The 20,050-nt window shown below is 38.3% G+C and overlaps 1 protein-coding gene across 10 annotated transcripts in view; it reads left to right on the top strand.

Annotated features, from left to right (window-relative positions):
* The window catches only part of LOC122561177 (arginyl-tRNA--protein transferase 1), a 225,295-nt gene that overhangs the window by 133,550 nt on the left and 71,695 nt on the right, over positions 1-20,050 (top strand). For all 10 annotated transcript variants that reach the window (XM_043712697.1, XM_043712690.1, XM_043712693.1 and 7 more), the window contains one exon: positions 5,495-5,594. In XM_043712697.1, coding sequence (XP_043568632.1) covers positions 5,495-5,594 — 100 coding nt within the window. The remainder of the gene's footprint in view (positions 1-5,494; positions 5,595-20,050) is intronic.

Consider the following 20,050-nt stretch of genomic DNA (forward strand, 5'->3'; position numbering starts at 1 on the left):
GTTTCGGAATCTTATATAAAAGATTTGAAAAAGAAACTGGCAGAAAGATGGGTGCAGATTTGGGAGGTGATAAAATATTCAAGGAGTTTGGAATAGAAATTAATGTTGAAGATCTGTTGGATATATGCAAAGATGAAGAAGGGGTCACAAGAAGAGGTCAATGATTTTTTTTAAGGAATAGGACAACAGATTTGAAAGGAAAGGAGAATAACTAACCATATTCTAATGTAAGTAGCATGGCAGCCAGGAAGTGAAGTCAGTTAACTCGTAATCTAATGGGAATGATGTCAAGATCAGGGATAGATCTTATGGACAAAATGAGCTTGAAGAGAACCTAAATAGAGATAATATAACCTGAGAAAAATGTTGCACCTTAATTAGCAAGTTTGTCCAAATATTGCAATTCCTTTGCATATGCTTGTTGGATATAATTTTTGCAATTGATTATTATATAGTAGAGAAACAGTTAGTCTTCCGTTCCTTTTTCCACTTAGATATCTAAGTTTCTGTACATTTTCTTTTGTTCACTGATTGCTTCCAGAATGCAGAAAAGTCCAAACTGAAAAATACTGCCAAGAATTCTATTGTTAAAAATGTAGTGCCTTTCGATCTGCACTATTTATTAGCCTTCGATTGCCTCATTAGCCAGGGCTTAGAATATAAAAGCAAGGAAGTTTTGTTACAATTTTATAAAACATTGGTTAGGCCCACAATTTTATAAAACATTGGTCAGGCCACAGATGGAATACTATGTACAGTTCCGGCCACCATACTGTCAGAAGGACGTGATTGCACTGGAGAGGGTGCAGTGGTGAATTGCCTCGGTTGTGAGGAGAGACTGGATAGACTTGGTTTTTCTTGTCACAGAGCAGGGGAGGGGAGTTCTGATTGAGGTTTACAAAACTCTTTCCCATGGCTGATGTATCTAAGAGCAGAGGGCTTAGGTTTAAGGTGAGGAGTAAATGGCTCAGAGGAAATCAGAGAAAAAGATTTTTCACCCATAGAATGATGGATATATGGAACATGCTACCTGAGAGGTTGATGGAAGCAGGTCGTCTCGCAACATTTCAGAGCCTCTGATCAAGGACTTGAAATGCTGGGACATAGTTGGCTGTGGATCAAATGCAGGTAAGTGAGATTAGTGAAGTTTGGTGTTTGTTGGTCAGCATAGCTATGATGAGCTGAAGGGCCTGTTTCTTTGCTGTATGACTTATGAATATTTGTATTTTGAAAATAACACAATGAAATAAGTATTTTGTTTGTTCCAGTTTAGTAAAATGCATAATCTCTGCATGCCAAAACAAATGCAGATTATGAAACTACAAATACTATTTGAGTTTGATATTTTGTTAAGATTAAATATTGCTTTTTGTGGAGAACATAGAATCCTCTTGGAATAGCCTATAAATGTTCTAGTTGCATTTATCTTTTCGCACATAAGGCTGCGAGAAGCTATCTGTTTTTCTCAAAGCCTTCAATATGTTTTAGTTTGCAAAAATTAATTTGGAATTTGATATTATTTGAAGGTTTGATATACGTCCTTGCTTTCACTATTTATTTTATTTGTGGTGGACATTGTGCTATTGTTACTGTCAGAAACTGCATTCAAACTACTTTCCTCACTTGGGAATTTTTCACTGCTTAACCTTTCCTGAAGAAAAAAGGTTATCTTGCATTAAATGATTTGAATTAATAAACCACTACTGGGAAGCAATGTCAATTTGCTCAATTTTTATAGTTTCTTCATATGGCCTTGCAGGACTAAAACTTAAATTAGATACCAAACTCAAGAAAGTTTGTGTTGTTAACACATGTTTTATGTAGAATTTAAGGAGGCAGCCTGAACTCAATCAACCAATGGTTAAAAGGAATTCCTTGTTTCGCTGAGCACTGTCTAATCTTTGTAATAGTAAACAGTTGATCCTTTATAAGCTCACCAGCCTTAAATATTACTTGGATAGGAAATTTGATCAGATACACATTTTACTTTATGTATCAGTTGAAAATTAACAATGTTATTACCATACTTTATATGCAATAGTATTTCACTGGATTGGAAGCTGTTTCAGTAATTGTTATTGGTGCCATTCGTTCTGTATTCCTGACCTTTAGAATTCCAAACCTGGAGACAATCACAGTCTTGTCATTATGGAATCAAGTTAATTTTCTAGCTAATTTATTTCTGTGTTTAGAAGGCAGATATTTACTCACTGTCACTTATTATGTTCATCTTTTTCTTCTTTATTTTGAGAATTTGATATCTGCCAGTAAAATAAACTATTTCTCAGCATTAATATTTCATGCATTGCATGATGTAATTTTGAGTTTTTATTAGTCATGGTTATGATTTATTTGTTAGGGTGAATGTGCTTGAGTACAACAAGTCTCAAACTTAAATAGTCCTGAGGAAGGGTCACTTGACTCTAAACGTTAACTCTGATTTCTCTCCACAGATGCTGCCTGATCTGAGCTTTTCCAGCCATTTGTATTTTAATTCTACAACTTATTTGGTTGAAGGACAGCTTATCATATGATTTAATAGTCATACTACTCCTGTGACTTAACTGTAATATTCCAAAGTGCATGTATGTGTGTTACGTGTAGAAAGAGCACTTAGCAATGCGTATAAAACGTAGGCTTTTATTGTTGCTCTGTTCTGAGAACATTCTTTTAGACGTGCTGTCCTAGTTAGGACAGCTGTCACACCGCTGTTAAGGCAGCTGGTATTTTTATGTGGTCTTGTGAACCCTCAGAGTGTTTACACATTACAGTTTGAGAACTACTGTATGAGAGGTACTGATACTAAACCCATGACTAGTTTGAACAAGAGGGAAAAACAGATTTGCTTGGAATAGAGAAAAAGAAAATGGTCTTTTTTCTAGAAAGGAGATAGCTGAAGGGTCACTCAATAAAGGCCTTTTAAAATTGTCAAGGGTTTGTAGATAGAGAAAAGACTTCAGCTTTAGGAGAATTAAAAAGTTAGGGGTCATAAATATAAAGTAGTGACAAATAAATCCAGTGGGGAATTCAGGAATAGTTTTATTCAAATATTGATTAGAATGTGGAAGTTAGAGTCATAGAGATGTTCAACACAGAAACAGACTCTTCAGTTCAACTCATAACCAAGTCCCATTTGTCCCAAATCCCCTAAACGCTTCCTATTAATATACTCGTCCAAATGCCTTTTAAATGTTGTAGTTGTATTAGCCTCTACTACTCCCTCTGGCAACTCATTCCATGCATGCACCACCCTCTGTGTGAAAAAGTTGCCCGTTAGGTCCCTTTTAAATCTTCGCCCCTCTCACCTTAAACATATGCCCTCTAGTTTTGGACTCCCCCACAACGGGGAAAAGACCTTGTCTATTTACCCTATCCATGCCCCTCACGATTTTATAAACCTCTAAAAGGTCACCCTCAGTCTCCAACGCTTCAGTGAAAACAGCCCCAGACTATTCAGCCACTCCCTATAGCTCAAACCCTCCAACCCTGGCAACATTCCTGTGAATCTTTTCTGAACCCTTTTAAGTTTCACAACATCATTTAAGGTGAAACTCAACGAAAATATGAGGAAGAGATTGAATATTGCTAATGAGGTTAAAGGAAGGGAAATAGAAGGAAGCTCATGTGGACCCTAAATGCAGACATGTACCAGTTGATCAGAATCATTTGTTTCTGTGCTATAGAGTCTCTTAAAGATTTTAAAAATGACATTGTCCTCATCAACCGCTCCTCTATAAAGGATGACATCTCAGGATTTGCAGGTTTCTAGATCCTTGGACACAAGGGACATGAAGTTGTTGAATCTCGAACGTAGGACTTGTTTCCTTTTCTTTCCTTCACTGCTGCCATTCTGCATCCATCATTAAGACATTGTAACTCATAAGTATCAAACAGCGTGATGGATAAATTGTTGCCATTTTAAATGATTGGGAAGCAAGCTTCTCCCAGTCAGCAATGTCAATGCTGACTCTGTTCAAGGAAAGTTTGAGGGTCTTTGTCATGCTTTCTTTCTCCTCCCTGTCCTCCCTGGATCATTTGAGAGTTGATGAAACAGGACCAGACAGGAAGATACTTTTCAGTCATACCGACACTGTGTCCAGATCTTCAAAGTTAATGTTTCAAGTATTTTGCCTTAGTATTGTAGAGCTGGCTTGAAGAAGGATGCTAGTGTATATTCAACTGTCCTCTCATGGAATCTGAGATTTATTAAGTAGGCATGCTAGTGGAATTTCTCTAGCACATTTATGAGCTGCTAGTACACAGTTGAGGTCTCACTGCAAAACGGGAGGCGTTTCATTGATTTGCAGAGCTCTTTGTTGTCAAACACTTGCTGCGTTGGTTTGTAGAGTCTGGGTTGGCGCAACTCATCTAGTGTTGGATCTCCTCCTCAATAGTGGCCTTTTGAAATAGCTGGTAGCCAAAGTATGAGAAATACTCAACACATTTACATAAATGTTATGTTGATGGAAGGACTGATTCCATTCCAATTCTTTTCCACCTAGTAATTCTTATAGAATGTGTACAAAAAAAAAAGGATTTTTGGTATTAAACTTAACTTTGTATAATTCATCAACCAAGTCATAGCTCTGTAAACTCTACATAGCTGATTATCCAGAGGAATTACAGCATAATATGTATTTGAACTCTGAGTTTTGAAAATACTGAAGTTCCCTGGGCCCTCCAAACCTCTTGTGAACTAACCCTTTCTAACTCAAATTCTCAATGCTTTTATTCAATGCTTTTAGCACGCGGCAACTTTGAAGTATTATGAGAGCATTGTTTTCCTTTGGTTTATTGTAAAATATAGTGTCATGAATGAACTTCAAAAACAGATTGCAGCAGTTCAAAATTAAGTTTTAGGACATTGGCAGTTTTCCTTGTCTTTATCTATCTGTACCTTTATTATTCTTGATTAATACTGTTTTTCATTCTCTCCCCCCCCCCCCCCCCCCCCCCCCAGTATAATTGTGTACATAATCTGCATTCAAAGACTTGGCAAAAAGAAGAAACTTTGTACTTTTACTTGTGCAGGTTGTGTATTTGCATATGAATTGCCTCTGCAGTCTGAGAAACTACTTTGTTTGCTTGTTAGAAACCAAAGGAGAAAAATGCTCTCATTCTTGTTTTTTTGTTGTCTTTTGCCCAGCTGGTAATGATGGCAGGCACTGATCTCTCTTTTTATTTAAAATAGTTCACATGAATATTAACCAGAAACTGCTAAATAGAGCCTTTAATCACAGGCTGTTTGAATTTCAGATCAGGCATTTGAAGAGAGGAGATGGTGACAGAATAGGGGCTTCAAGTGTTAGCTTGCCATGATTTTCTGAATGCTGTGCCCTTTCTAACTTGGCATATTCTTGTTGTTTGCCATTCTTCTTGTACTGTGAGGATGGGTGAGATTTAAAATGATGAACCTCAAAGAAATATATCCAAAGATATCCGTAATGCTGTTTTTAGTGATTTTAATTTTAGTATTACATGTTGTTTGTTCCAGGGAAATTGCTTTTACGACCCAGCTACAGAAAACAGCTCCCAGTATCCGTTATTACTACATGGGCTTCTATATCCACTCATGTCCTAAGATGAAGTATAAGGTAATTAAAGTTTTGTCATTTCATTCTTGTTATTAAGAAATAAATAAGCATATTTTATTTGAATTCAACACTATACAGACAGGAATATATTTTGCAGCAACATGTATTTCATGATATGTGGCAGGCAATTCTCCAGCTATACAAAAACAGTAAGTCACTAAATACTGGCTAAGAATATTAATTACAATTTCACCCAAAACTTTCTGATATTTTGAAGGAAAATGCTTATGTGATCCAGAGGATGAGGTAAACTGCAGTTGGACTGTGCTCACTATTTTGGGTTCACAGTGCTATTAGGGTCTTGTGGTAGCATCTGCTGGACGCACACTTTTGATGCTAAGAATGTTAGATGCCACCTTGGTAAAAGACTGCTCATGCCAATTTGGCATCAACTGTAGGCATGTAGATTATGTAGATCATGATGTCAGACAGTATGCAATACTAATTTGCTGCTCCCTTTTGGAACTACATGTTCTGACCAGCACTTTTCATGAATGCTGGACTCATTAAAACAATGAACAAAATATTTTGAAGTGTAACTGCAGCTGTAATATTGGAAATTCAGCAGCTAGTTTGCACACAGCAACATCATAAAGTTAGATGAATTCGCCGTAGTCCCAGAGGACCGTAGTGCTATTCTCATTAGGTAGAGAGACAGATATCTGGTCAGGGGAGAGGTTGAGAAGGAGAGTCCTTCAGCTGGTGAAGGAATTTAACCCACGCTGATGCAATCACTCTTAAGTTGTAAACCTGCTTTCTTGTACCCACCTTCTTGTAATAGTACAGTGACAATGGCCTGTTAATCTTTTTTTGTAATAATGATTCATTGATAAATGCTGGGCAGGGTCCTTCAGGGTATCTATTCTGCTTTTCTTGGAATCTCTTATGTTCAATATTACAATTCTTCCTCAGTACTGCGCTGGAGTGGTGGCATTGATTTTTGTGCTTAATTTCTGGCATGGAACAAGACCCAGCACTTTGAGTCAGAGGCAAGAGTGCTACAAACTGAGCTGATTTATTTCTTCTGGTTACTTCAGCAAATATTTTTCTCCTTTCCATAGTTTTGGGATTTAATAAGGACACAGGTATAGCACATTCTGAACAAGCTTTTGCTGACTGTAGACAACGGTGCCCTTACAGGCTTTCCTTTTAGAATCAGCATGACTAGGAGAACAAGCAGAGACTTCCACAGAATAGTTACTAGAAGAGGAGAGGAAAATTATCAGCTGGTGGATGGATCTGAAATAAAAACAAAATGTGGGAAATTCAGCAGGTTTGGCAGTATCTGTGGAGACAGAACCAGAGACAAAACTTTGAATTGATTATGGCCATTATAGTGTTGAAATGGCTGAGAAATTATGTTCCTTATACTGTTAATAAAAGGGGAGGAAAGATGAATGGAACAGATGGCAGATCAAAAGACAACAGGACTGTACGTGACAGTAGGAGAGAATTTTGATGCAGAATAGGTGTTAAAGGTAGATATGATTTGTGGAAAGTAGGTCAACTCTGCTGAGAGTTAACCTATGCTAGGCAGACACTGGGTAGGAAAGGAATGTAATCACAATGGAGGGCAGTGCTCGTGTTCTGAAACTGCTAAACTCAACCTTGAGTCCTGAAGGCCATAAATTTTCTAAGTGATAAATGATGTGCTGGTCCTCCAGTGAGCCAAGGGTAGAAAGGGTAGTGTTGTGTAACACCTCCGCTCTGTCTGTAAGAATGACGCCAGCCTTCTGCTTGCTTGCCTTTCAACACATCAACTTACTGTCATCCTAATGTTTCTGTCTGAGGCTTGCTGCAGTGTTCTAGTGAAGCGCAATGTAAGCTTGAGGAATGGCACATAATTTTCTGCTTATGGACTTTACAGACATCAGTACTTGACATTGCGTTCAGCAACTTAGGAGCTTGAACATTGTCTTCCATTTGCTTCCCCACTCACCTACCATGAATTGTTTGCGTGGGTTTGATCTCAGTAGTGATGACTCCTCTTTTATTCACACCCGCCATTAAAACTTAATCTCAATTTGTACCTCCTTCCTAACTACCACTAATATTTCATTTATTTTTGCTCTGGGCACCTCACCATCTGTTTTACTTGCTCCTTTTCTCCCTTTGTCAACAGCATAAAACTATAATGTTCTACCTCCCCCTCAAAGTGTTGTATTGGAATCAAAATGTTCACTTGGGTTTTCTCTCCAAAATGTTGGCAGATCTGCTGAGTTTCCTCAGGACATTACTTTTATTTCAAACCACCATCATCCACAGTACTTTTATAGGATGATGAATCTGGAAGTATTTTTCCTACCTGAACCCAAAAGAACTGTCATACAGTTAACACCATCTTTCCCTTGGGCGATAGAACATGAAGGTATGCCTTTTCTCTCCAGATGACTGTGTTGCATTCAATTGTATACCATTTTCTGTAATAGATAAGAAAGTTAGCCATTGAATGTTATGAAATATGTTTGTTTGTGTGGCTGTCATAGTTGAAGACCTAGCAAATGTGCCAAGTGAGAGATTAGGTTGTTGGACTTTTTATGCTGCTAATTATGTGAGGTGAAGTAAATGAATGTTTGGTGTAAGTCATCGCTGAGAGTTGTGATAAACGTTAATTCACAAGTAGGTATAGCAGAAAAGACACTTAACGCAATGATGTTTGTTTCATCTTAGCACTGGGTAGTGCTGTAGAAATCAAATCCCAGTATTCCTAGATTTGTCATAAATGTGATAAAATAATTATTTATTACAATCAAATTAACCAGTGGCAATTAGGAAAGATGTATTGCTAATTTAAACTTAATTCTATCTCTTAAATTCCCCCTTTTCAAATAAACAAAGACACAAAATAATTTAAGGCATGGATATTAAGAGTAAACAAAGAAAAACAAAGGTCGGGAAGCACAGTTCAATACTACCAGTCAACCACAGGATTCAACAAATTGCTTTATTTCTCTTCCTTTCATTTTCTTTTTAATTATTTGCTGTTGACACAAGGTTGTTTGCACACAATGCTTTCTTTCATTCACTGGTTGAGAATGTGTCCTTTCAGTGCCTCTGAAGACACTTTAAAACATAGAACAGTACAGCACAATACAGTCCTTTGGCCCTCAATGTTGTGCCGGCCTTTTGTCCTACTCTAAAGTCAAACTAACCTGTATACCCTCCATTGTGCTATCTTCCATGTGCCTATCTAAGGGTCACTTAAATGTCCCTAATGTATCTGACTCTACTACCACTGGTGGCAGCAGTGCATTCCACACACCCACCACTCTGTGTAAAGAACCTACCTCTGATATCTCCGCTAAACCTTTCTTCAATCACCTTAAAGTTATGCCCTCTCATGATAGCCATTTCTGCCCTTAGGGAAAGTCTCCAGCTATTCATTTTATCTAAGCCTGTCAACATCTTGTGCACCTCTATTAAGTCACCTCTCATCCTCCTTTGCTCCAATGAGAAAAGCTCTACCTCGCTTAATCTTTCTTCATAAGACATGCCCTCCAGTTCAGGCAGCATCCTGGTAAATCTCCTCTGCACCCTCTCTAAAGCTTACACACATTTCCTATAATGAGGCGACCAGAACCGAACATAGTATTCCAAGTGTGGTCTAACCAGGGTTCTTTAGAGCTGCAGCATAACCTCATGGCTCTTAAACTCAATCCCACTGCTAATGAAAACACACCATACACCTTCTTAACAACCCTATCAACTTGGGTGGTAACATGGACCCCAAGATCCCTGTGTTCTTTTCACACTGCCAAGAATCCTGCCTTTAATCCTGTAAACTACATTTAAATTTGACTTTCTAAAGTAAATCACTTCACATTTTTCCAGGTTGGACTCTATTTGCCACTTATAAGCCTAATTTTGCATCCTGTCAATGTCCCGTTGCAAACTACAACGCGCTCCACACTATCCACAACTGCACCAACCTTCATGTCATCGGCAAACTTACGAACCCAGCTTTCCACTTCCTCATCCAAGTCATTTATAAAGATCACAAAGTGCAGAGGTTCCAGAACTGATCAATGTGGAATACCACTGATCACTGAGCTCCAGGCTGAATACTTTCCATCTACCACCACCCTCTGTCTTCTATGGATCGGCCAATTCTGTATCCAGACATGCAGATTTCCCTGTATCCCATGCCTCCTTACTTGCTGAATGAGACTACCAAGGGGAGCCTTATCAAATGCCTTGCTAAAATCCACGTACACCATATCCACTGCTGTACCTTCAATGTGTTTTGTCACATCCTCAAAGAATTCAGGAAGGTTTTGTGAGGCATGACCTGCCTCTCACAAAGCCATCCCGAATCAAGCTATGCTTTTCTGAGGAATCATAAATCCTGTCTGTCAGAATCCTCGCTGATGCTTCGCCTGACTGGCCTCTAATCCCCAGGGTTACTTCCTATTGCCTTTCTTGAACAAGGGAATAAGATTTGCCACCCTCCAATCATCTGGAACTACTGCAGTGGACAGTGAGGACGCGAAGGTCATCGTCAAATGCACAGCAATTTCTTCCCTTGCTTCCTGTAGTGACCTAGGGTATATCCCATCTGGCCCAGGGGATTTCTCTATCCATATTTTTTTCAAAATTTTCAGCACATCCCCCTTCCTAACATCGAACTGTTCCAGCATATCAGTCTGTTTCACATCGTCCTCAGAAATGTCACGGTCACTCTCAGTAGTGAATACTGAAGCAAAGTATTCATTAAGGGCTTCCTCTACTTCCTCCGATGCCAGGCGCAAGTTCCCTCCACTATCCATGATTAGCCCTATCCTCACGCTGGCCATCCTCTTGTTCCTCACATAAGTGTAGAACGCCTTAGGATTTTCCTTAATGCTACCCACTAAAATTTTTTATGCCCCCTTCTAGTTCTCCTAAGTTCATTCTTCAGTTCCATCCAGGCTACCTTGTAACCCTCTAAAGTCCTGTCTGATCCTTGCCTCCTCAACCTTATGTAACCTTCCTTCTTCCTCTTGACTAGATGTTCCACATCCCTTGTCACCCAAGGTTCTTTCAACCTACCATCCCTTCCTTGCCTCAGTGGGACAAACCTGTCCAGCACTATCAGCAAGTGCTTCCTAAATAACCTCCACATTTGTGTCGTGCATTTCCCTGAGAACATCTGTTCCCAATTTAGGTGCCCCAGTTTCTGCCTAATGGCATTGTAATTTCACCTTCCCCCAATTAAATACTTTCCCATACAGTCTGCTCCTATCCCTCTTCATGAGTATAGTAAAGGTCAAGGAGTTGTGATCACTATCACCGAGAGATCTGACACTTGGCATGGTTCGTTGCCAAGCACCAAATCCAATATGGCCTCCCCTCTATTTGGCCTATCTACACATTGCGTCAGAAATCTTTTCTAGACACACCTGACAAAAACTGCTGTATCCAAATTGTTTGAACTAAGGAGTTTCCAATCAATATTAGGGAAGTTAAAGTCAACCATGACAACAACTCAGTTACTTCTGCACCTTTCCAAAATCTACCTCCCAATCTGCTCCTTCATATCTCTGTTGCTAGTGGGAAAGCCTATAGAAAACTCCCAACAAAGTGATCGCTTCTTTCCTGTTTCTGAATTCCACCCATACTGACTCAGTAGACTTTATACCTCATTTCCAGGTGCCATCCCATTACACAAATGTGAGGTGATAATTTGTCTATTTTCAGACTTTTTAATCCAATGTGAACAAAGTCAGTTTTACATTTTATTCACTTAGCTGTATGCATATAGTACAGTATGGTATGTGATGTATTAAGTAATTAAGTCTTGCTTTGGCTTGAATTAAACATTTGCTATTTATTTCTAAAATATTAATTACATGGTATGTACCAAAGTATTTATGTATCATAGTGGATGTTTTATCCTCTACTTTTGCAGATTTTTCTTGTAGAAGAAAACACCTAATGGCATATCAAGTTGTATTTCAATATTTTGTCAGATTTCCAGTACCACATGTGGTGTCATCTGCATTGGCATTATGACTTGAGCTTTTATTCAGGACGTAAATGCATACTAGAGAATGTAATAATATATAGCCAGCAAACATAGAAAGTTTTTCAATTGTTTTGAGTTGCAAACAAAAACAGCGAAAACATACACCAGTTGAGGTGTACTGTTGAATAATTATATGCTTTAAGTAAAAATCTGAACTCTTCCAAAATTGAATTTTAATATTCTGAATACCATATTGCACAATCATAGCATTAATGCCAAAAGGAGTCATGTGTTTTAAACTGTGTTTATATAGCAACTTGAGAGTGTCTTACGAGTGACCAATGCTGCTATCTGCTCTTCATGGTTCTGGAAACTGGGAAATTAGATGGGCAGCTATTGTAACACATTGATGCATTTAAGAGGCAATAGTTCCATTCCAAATTTTCCACTTCCAGTAGCAAGTGGCAGATTTAAAGGTGAAAATAATTTAAATTATGCCATTTTAATTGATTATTTTAACAGGAGCTAGGAAAGTTATTATCAGCTCCATAGCTTGAGGGTAGGGGTTGAGAGAGACACTTTTAAAAAATAATTTGTGACATGAATGTCATCGGTAAGATTAGCATTTGTTGCTTAGCCCTAATTGTCCTGAAAAAGATGGTGGAGAACCATCTTCTTGAACTTCTTGGTGCAAATACCCCTACAATGACAGTGCAAGAATGGCAACGCAGTTCCAACTCAGGATGATGTGTTGAAAGGGACCAGGAAGAGGGTAAATGCCAGAGCTTTTCCTACGGCTATTTTCAGGAACGTGTCCAATGTAGCCGCAGTTTAATCCAGTTAAGCTTTTGATCAATGGTAGTCTCCAGGATGTTGATAATAGGGGACTCAGAGATAGTAATGTTCCTGAACGTCAAAGATGATGGTTAGATTCCGGCTTGTTGAACATAGTGTATTTGTGTGCTAGGAAACTTGGATTTCTCTGTACTACAGAATTCCAGTCTTGCTCCATTTCATAATATGTTTTTTTTCTACTCTGTGCCAAATTGGACAAGTTCATATTTGCCCATGTCTAGTCTGTCTGTCAGCCAATTCGTTGTCCACTCACTTAACCTATCTATATCCCTTGCAAAATTCTTACGCTGCTTCTTACCTATTTTTGTGCCATCAGCAAATTTGGCAATGATTTATTCAGGCACTTCATCCAAGTGATTAATAGAAGAGTTACATTTTCGGCTTTGTTTGGGGACCTTTCCAGACTCTACGAAATTTTGGAAAATAAAGTCCATTGCATCTACCTTAGCAACCGTTTAACCCTAATACAATGTCCATCAGGTCCTGGAGACTTATCAGCTTTAGTTCTAATAATCTTCTCAATATCCTGTTTTTAACCTTTTTTTTGTGGTGACGTGTTTCTTGTTCACAAACATTACTTGAGTCATATAGGATTTACAGCACTTTAACTCCTCCACCTTACGTGTTATCCTATCTGGTATTTTCTTTTATGCATTTATCACATGATTTAACAATGTCATTTCTCTCAGTTACTCTGTGATGTAGCAGGTTCCACCTTCTAACCAGTGACTAGAAAAAGAAATTTATCCTGAATTCTTTATTGGGTTTCTAAATGACCGTTGTGTAAGTAGCATTCTTAGTTTTGGGTCTGCCTCCCAAACAAATAGAAACATCTACTCTTTTCAACGCATTTGGAATTTAAAAACTTCTGTAAAGTTGCTTCAACTTGTTGAGCCTCTTCCTGATCAGAATAAGTGCCTGGTCCTGTTATCAACTTTGCATTTTTCACAGTGTCCATGTAGCTTTTTGAAATTTAGGAACCAGTACTAATTATTCATTGTGTTGGCTTCAGCAATGTTCTGCACGGGTTTTCCATAACTTCTTCATGTTTCAATTCTGTGCTGGTGGAGATGAACTCCAGCGATTTGGTTGTACTCCTCATCGTTGCTAACTTAGAGTCATAGAGTTATAGAGATGTGCAGCATGGAAACAGACCCTTCGGTCCAACCCGTCCATGCCGATCAGATATCCCAACCCAATCTAGTCCCACCTGCCAGCACCCAGCCCATATCCCTCCAAACCCTTCCTATTCATATACCCATCCAAATGCCTCTTAAATGTTGCAATTGTACCAGCCTCCACCACATCCTCTGGCAGCTCATTCCATACACATACCACTCTCTGCGTGAAAAAGTTGCCCCTTAGGTCTCTTTTATATCTTTCCCCTCTCACCCTAAACCTATGCCCTCTAGTTCTGGACTCCCCAACCCCAGGGAAAAGACTTTGCCTATTTATCCTATCCATGCCCTTCATAATTTTGTAAACCTCTATAAGGTCACCCCTCAGCCTCTGGCGCTCCAGGGAAAACAACCCCAGCCTGTTCAGCCTCTCCCTGTAGCTCAGATCCTCCAACCCTGGCAACATCCTTGTAAATCTTTTCTGAACCCTTTCAAGTTTCACAACATCTTTCCGATAGGATGGAGACCAGAATTGCACGCAATATTCCAACAGTGGCCTAACCAATGTCCTGTATAGCCACAACATGACCTCCCAACTCCTGTACTCAATACTCTGACCAACTTACATTGATACTTTTCATTACAGTTGGTTCTGCTAGAACACAATGATTCCATTCTTGTGCAAATCCATGTTATAAGAAAATCGCATAATAGCAGCACTTATTTAAACTAATGGGGCCAGAATTGTGTTATAGTCAATACATGCTTTAAAACTGCTGTAGAAACAGTGTCCTCAATTCGCCAATTGTGTTTTAGCAAATTCACATTAACGAAACATGTGTTATAGTAGGACAATCTATACTTATGGATCTAAATTAGCTTGCTGAGCTAGTAGGTTTGTTTTCAGACGTTTCGTCACCTTGACAAGGTAACATCATCAGTGAGAGCCTCTGGTGAAGTGCTTCATTGGAGGCTCTCACTGATGATGTTACCTAGTCATGATGGTGAAACGTCTGAAAACCAAACCTTCCAGCTCAGTGAGCTAACTTACATTCATATCATTAAACTGAGCTACAAATCTTAAAAATCGCTACCCTATATTTATGAATGTATGTCACTCTTTACGAGGAGTACATGGCCTCAATATTCTTCTTACTAATGTCTACTACCTCTCATTACTACCTTAATACTGGATATGTCAGTGTTTATTGTTGACAATTGCATATAACAATTTACACTTTACCCTCAGTTGAAGTATTTGGATTAAAAATGCCTTATAGAAAAGTAGACACTACTTTTCTCCTCTGTTTCTGAATTCAAAGTGAAACTTTAATCAAAGTTCAAAATCAAGTTCGAATTCATCAGTTCTTTCTAAGTTACAGCTAACAGTGATGATCTGAAATTTTAAATAAAAATTAATTCTACGGCTTGTTTCAAAATTATGTAAAATAACACCAAAATCCTTTAGACTATACAGAGATATACCATTTGCAATTGTAGCTCTTGGTAAACTATGATCTTCAGATCTAGATTTTAAGATGCTGGAAGACATGAACTAAATTGCTCAACACACAACAGACACATGTAAATATAATGAAATTACGAAAACACTTATTCCCCTCGTGATCTAAATGCAGTTAAAAATAATATAATATAACCAAATCATTTGAAAGAAAGTTTCATCGACTTTAATCAAGAAGTATTTGAATTCCATCCAATTATTTCAAGAATGCCTTTCCCAAAGATATCCACCCTCTGCAATATGTCTGCTTTTATCATTGATACTTTCAATATCCATTTTTGCCTTTTTTTTGCATTAATTGCCTACTCTGAATGTCAATGTAAGTCTCCCATCATTGTGTTATGTAGTAGAATAACACAGTATGGAAACAGACCTTTCAGTCGAACCTGTCCACACTGACCATGTTCCCAAATTCAGCTAATCTCACCAGTTTGGCCCATATTCCTCCAGATCTTTCCTATTCATGAAACTATCCAAATGTATTTTAAGCGTTGTAACTACCTGCATCCACCACTTTCTCTGACAGTTCATTCCACATACAAAACCAGTCTCTGTGTAAAATAATGTTGCCTGTCATGTCCTTTTTAAACTTTCTCCTGTCACCTTTTGTAGTGGACCTCGTGGAATATGAGTTCCCTGATTGGGGCTGTTAACCTGGTCCAATCAGGGAGCCCTGGCTAATGGATAGAAACAGGAGTGTCAGGGATTCTGTTCACTCTGAGAAAGCCGGACCACTGTCAAATAATATACTCATGTAAATAAAGGATGACTTGGCGACCAGATTTGTGTAGTTATTTCAGACACCAATGTAAATTACGTGGCAGAAGAACCAACTGAGGCATCAAGAAATTTTTTTTTGCACAGGATATGGAATGGGCTTCCTGCGTATGGTGGAGATAATTTCAGTCATGGTTTTCAAAAGATATATGGAAAAGCACATGAAGAGAAAATAATTGCAGGGTTGTTGGGATACAACAGGATAATGGGACCTATTGCTTTTGCAGCTCTTGCTGTTCGTTGATTCTATTAAGGAGGAACAAGTCCATGAATTCTACACAAGAGAGATTAATCGTTCGTAAATTGTGGTTCCATCAAGTCATAAGTCACAGTTTGCTTTGGATATGCCTCAAATTTAAAAGTTTGTAAAAGCATGTTATCACTGAAGAAACTAATGTGCTGGCACGATGTCAGGCGTGAGATTTATTTTCACCCCAAAAAAAATCTACTTTGTATCTCTTTCATGAGGAAACATAACAGCTGAAATGTTCCTTGAACTGTTTTAAGGGCTCTACACAAAAGCAATAATCTCTGCCCAAAAGGCTATTAACTTTGGGAATAATAAAAAAAGAGCACTTTCTGCTGACATCAAACCTAACAAAACAGTCTCTTTTATTTTAATAAGGTGATTGCTTACAGACTAGCACTGTAAAATCAGTGAGGTCTGATATGGTGAAATGTCATCTATGGCAAAAAGAAACAATGTCTCAATGTACTTTCCAGATAGTGCAGCCAAGCAGAATGTCGCTTGGACTGCAGTGAAATGACTTAACAGGAGAACTAGGGTCAATATTTTCCATTGTTTAGCTGATGCAGGCAATGTTTGTGTAAAATCCATAAAAGCTGCAGTGTTCAGAATGATTTGTCTTTGAAACATATTTTGAACACAATTTGAAGCAAAAAGAAGTATCATCTTGAGGTTTTGCGTTCTAGATTTACTACTTACATTAGTGTTGATAATGGAGCAGTTCTAAATGAAATGGTACAGAAGGAAAAAAATACTGGAAACACTCAACAGGCCAGGCAGCAAATGTGGAATGATACGTTGTGAGAAACAGACTTTAAAGCTTTAGCTTGACGACCTCCCACTAAATAGAAGGTCGAATTGTGCAGATCTTTCGAGTTAAGTGGGTTGAATAATGTAACTTACCATGATTTTGCCTTGTTCCCAATAATATTATTTCAATTGATTTCTGGAATATTTAGTTTTTTTTGTTGTGAAACAATGGAATTGGTGCAAAAGTAGATCACTTTAAATTCAGCAAATTCATTTTTGTGGTCTTCATTTGTTACAGTTGACAAAAAATAATAATACAAAAGTTCTTCAGTGAAGTATTCTAGCATACAGATGATTATGTTAAATCAACTTTACATAAAATAATGAGAAACTAAGATGTTGCACACTTAACTTCAATATTGACATTCTGATTGCAACAAGACACAGGATACATCATTCAGAAGGAACAAAGAGATGCTTGTATTAAAAGAACATTAAATTTGATTGATCCTTCTTAGAGGTATAGATAGCTCAGATAAAAAGGTAGTAATTTATCAGACTTATGATAAATTCAAAAGAAATACCTTTGTGGGTTGAAGTTTGTGTTATTTTGCCACAATTAAGAGAAGTTAAGATACTGTGTTTACCTGAAGTTGGACATTTTCATTCACAAGGTCGGCTTCACTGGCAAGGGCAATGTTTCTTGCCCATATCTAACTACTGTTGAAAAGGTGATAGTGAGCTGATAATTTGAACCATTTCTGTCCATATGCTGAAAATACTCCTATTAGTAATTTGAATATCTATTAGAAAATGCTGTTAGGGAGAATATTCCAGGATTTTGACTCTGCAACACTCATCTAACTTTGCGGCAAATTTCGACCTGGTGGTACTCCCAGATGTTTGCTGCACTCGTCCTTGTAGACAGTAGAAATCAGGGGGTTTGGGAGACCCTCTTGGATTGCTGCATAGTAACTTTAGCCATTTTGTGTTAGGAGTGAATGTTTGAAGTGATAAGTGGGGTGTTAATCAAGTACATAGCTTTCAACCTCAAAGGTTGTAGGTTTGTGTGTTATTGGAGCTGCATCTATCCAGGCAAATAGTGTTTTTCTTCATACTCTTGATTGTATGTCAACGTCTCTTGTCATCAGATTCGGAGGTGAGTTACTTGTTGCAGAACATTCAGTTTTTGTAGCAAGAATAATTATTTAGCAGGTCCAGTTAAGTTTCTGATTGGTGGTGAATGTTGATGATCTCAATTTGTTCATTTATTATGATTGGTGTTATAAGAGATTGTATCGGAATTTACAGGATTGTTTCTGATCATTCTCATCTTATGTTCCCCTGAACAAAATCTTTGTTGCCTTACTCAATATCCTTGCACAGCCTCTTCTGACCTTCTGTTCATTCGCTAAGTGATTCCAATCCCTTCTATTTACTTTGTTATGTTTATTCCTGATATTTGCTGTACTCCTGCTGTGTTATTGTTTATAGTTTTGTTTTTCCATTTCAAATCATTTGTACACAATGTAACTTATGATGATACTCTACGAATCATTTTCTTACAGTCTGATGCATTAAAGGTTCTTTTTGTTTCTTCTGACTGAGCCAACTTTTGATTCACTCCAGAAGTCTGCCCGCGACCAATAAGTTCAGTGCCTTCAAGCCGTTTGGGCTAATAAGTTATATGACGTTGTTAAAGTGTTTGCCAAAGGATAAATATATAGTGCCTACTAATTATCCCTTCTATAGTGGGTTTATTTTTCCATTGCATATCCTCATACATTTGATATACATAAAGCAAATGGTGACCCTCTGTGAACAAATTTTATTTGTACTTTTTTTGTCAATCAAATTCTCAAGTTGTTTCAGTTTACAAATGTGTGAATTTATAACTTTTTATAAGGGAATTAATTTTGAGCGGGTTCATGTTGAAAAAAAAAATGCTGGAATTTAATCCAAGGTTTTTACAGTTTATGAAAAATAAGTAAACAATGCCCAATTAAATTCTGGAAGATTTAACATGTTTCCTCATAAAATTAGCATGTAATTGATTTTGTATCTTTTGAACAATTATAATATTAAAATACATTTTAATGTTTTACATTTGTGTAAATGTATTAGAATATTGAAACACTTGAATTATACCCAGTAATCAGCCTTAAGCAAAATACTATGGGTGTCATAAATGTGAAATAAAAGCAGATGATGCTGGTCAGGTCTGGTAATAGATGTGGAGAGTTATTATTTCAGATCTTTATCTTTCTTTTATCCTTTCTGATTAAATGGTCATTAATTGAAATGTTGGCCTGGATCTTCCAATGACACTAGCACATTTTGTGATCCCTTAACATAGATGATCCTTAACTACAGATCTCTTATTAATCCTACCTTATTACATATTACTAAATCCTCAACCTTTGTCTTAAATGGGCAATCCCTTACTCTGAGATTATGCCCTATGATCTGAGATTCTCCCAGAAAAGGAAACATCTACCCTCTCAATCTTACGTGCCAGTTATATCTCATTCGGCTCCGGGTCTGAATTGCCTACTCATGCTCCTACTTCTTATGTCCTTATATTCTCTTCTTATTTTACTCAGTTCCGATGAGTACAATGCCAACCTACTCAACCTCGTCTCAAAAGAGAATCTCTCAAACTCAAAATCAATCAAGTCAACCTTACCTGGTCTATCCCTCCAGACTTACCCCTCTCTGAGGATGAAAGATCAGTCCTCAGCAGAGGCCTCACCTTCATTCCCCTACGCTCTCGGATTAATGAGTACAACACGCGGCGTGACATCGAACAATTCTTTCGCCGCCTTCGCCTCCGTGCCTACTTCTTTAACCAAGACTCTCGCCCACCCTCTGACGACCCCTTCTCCCACCTCCAACACACCCCATCCACCTGGACACCCCGTGCTGGCCTCCTACCTGCCCTCGACCTCTTCATAGCAAACTGCCGCCGCGATATTAACCGCCACCTGAACTCCCCCACCCCTCTCACCCACTCCAACCTCTCACCCTCGGAACGCGCAGCCCTCCACTCACTCCGTTGCAACCCCAACCTCACTATCAAACCAGCAGACAAGGGAGACACGGTAGTAGTTTGGCGCACCGACCTCTACACCGCTGAGGCCAAACGCCAGCTCGCAGATACCTCCTCCTACCGTCCCCTTGACCATGACCCCACCCCCCACCACCAAACCATCATCTCCCAGACCGTCCATAACCTCATCACCT

Source organism: Chiloscyllium plagiosum, chromosome 22, assembly GCF_004010195.1.
Source record: "Chiloscyllium plagiosum isolate BGI_BamShark_2017 chromosome 22, ASM401019v2, whole genome shotgun sequence".
Classification (NCBI taxonomy): domain Eukaryota; kingdom Metazoa; phylum Chordata; class Chondrichthyes; order Orectolobiformes; family Hemiscylliidae; genus Chiloscyllium; species Chiloscyllium plagiosum.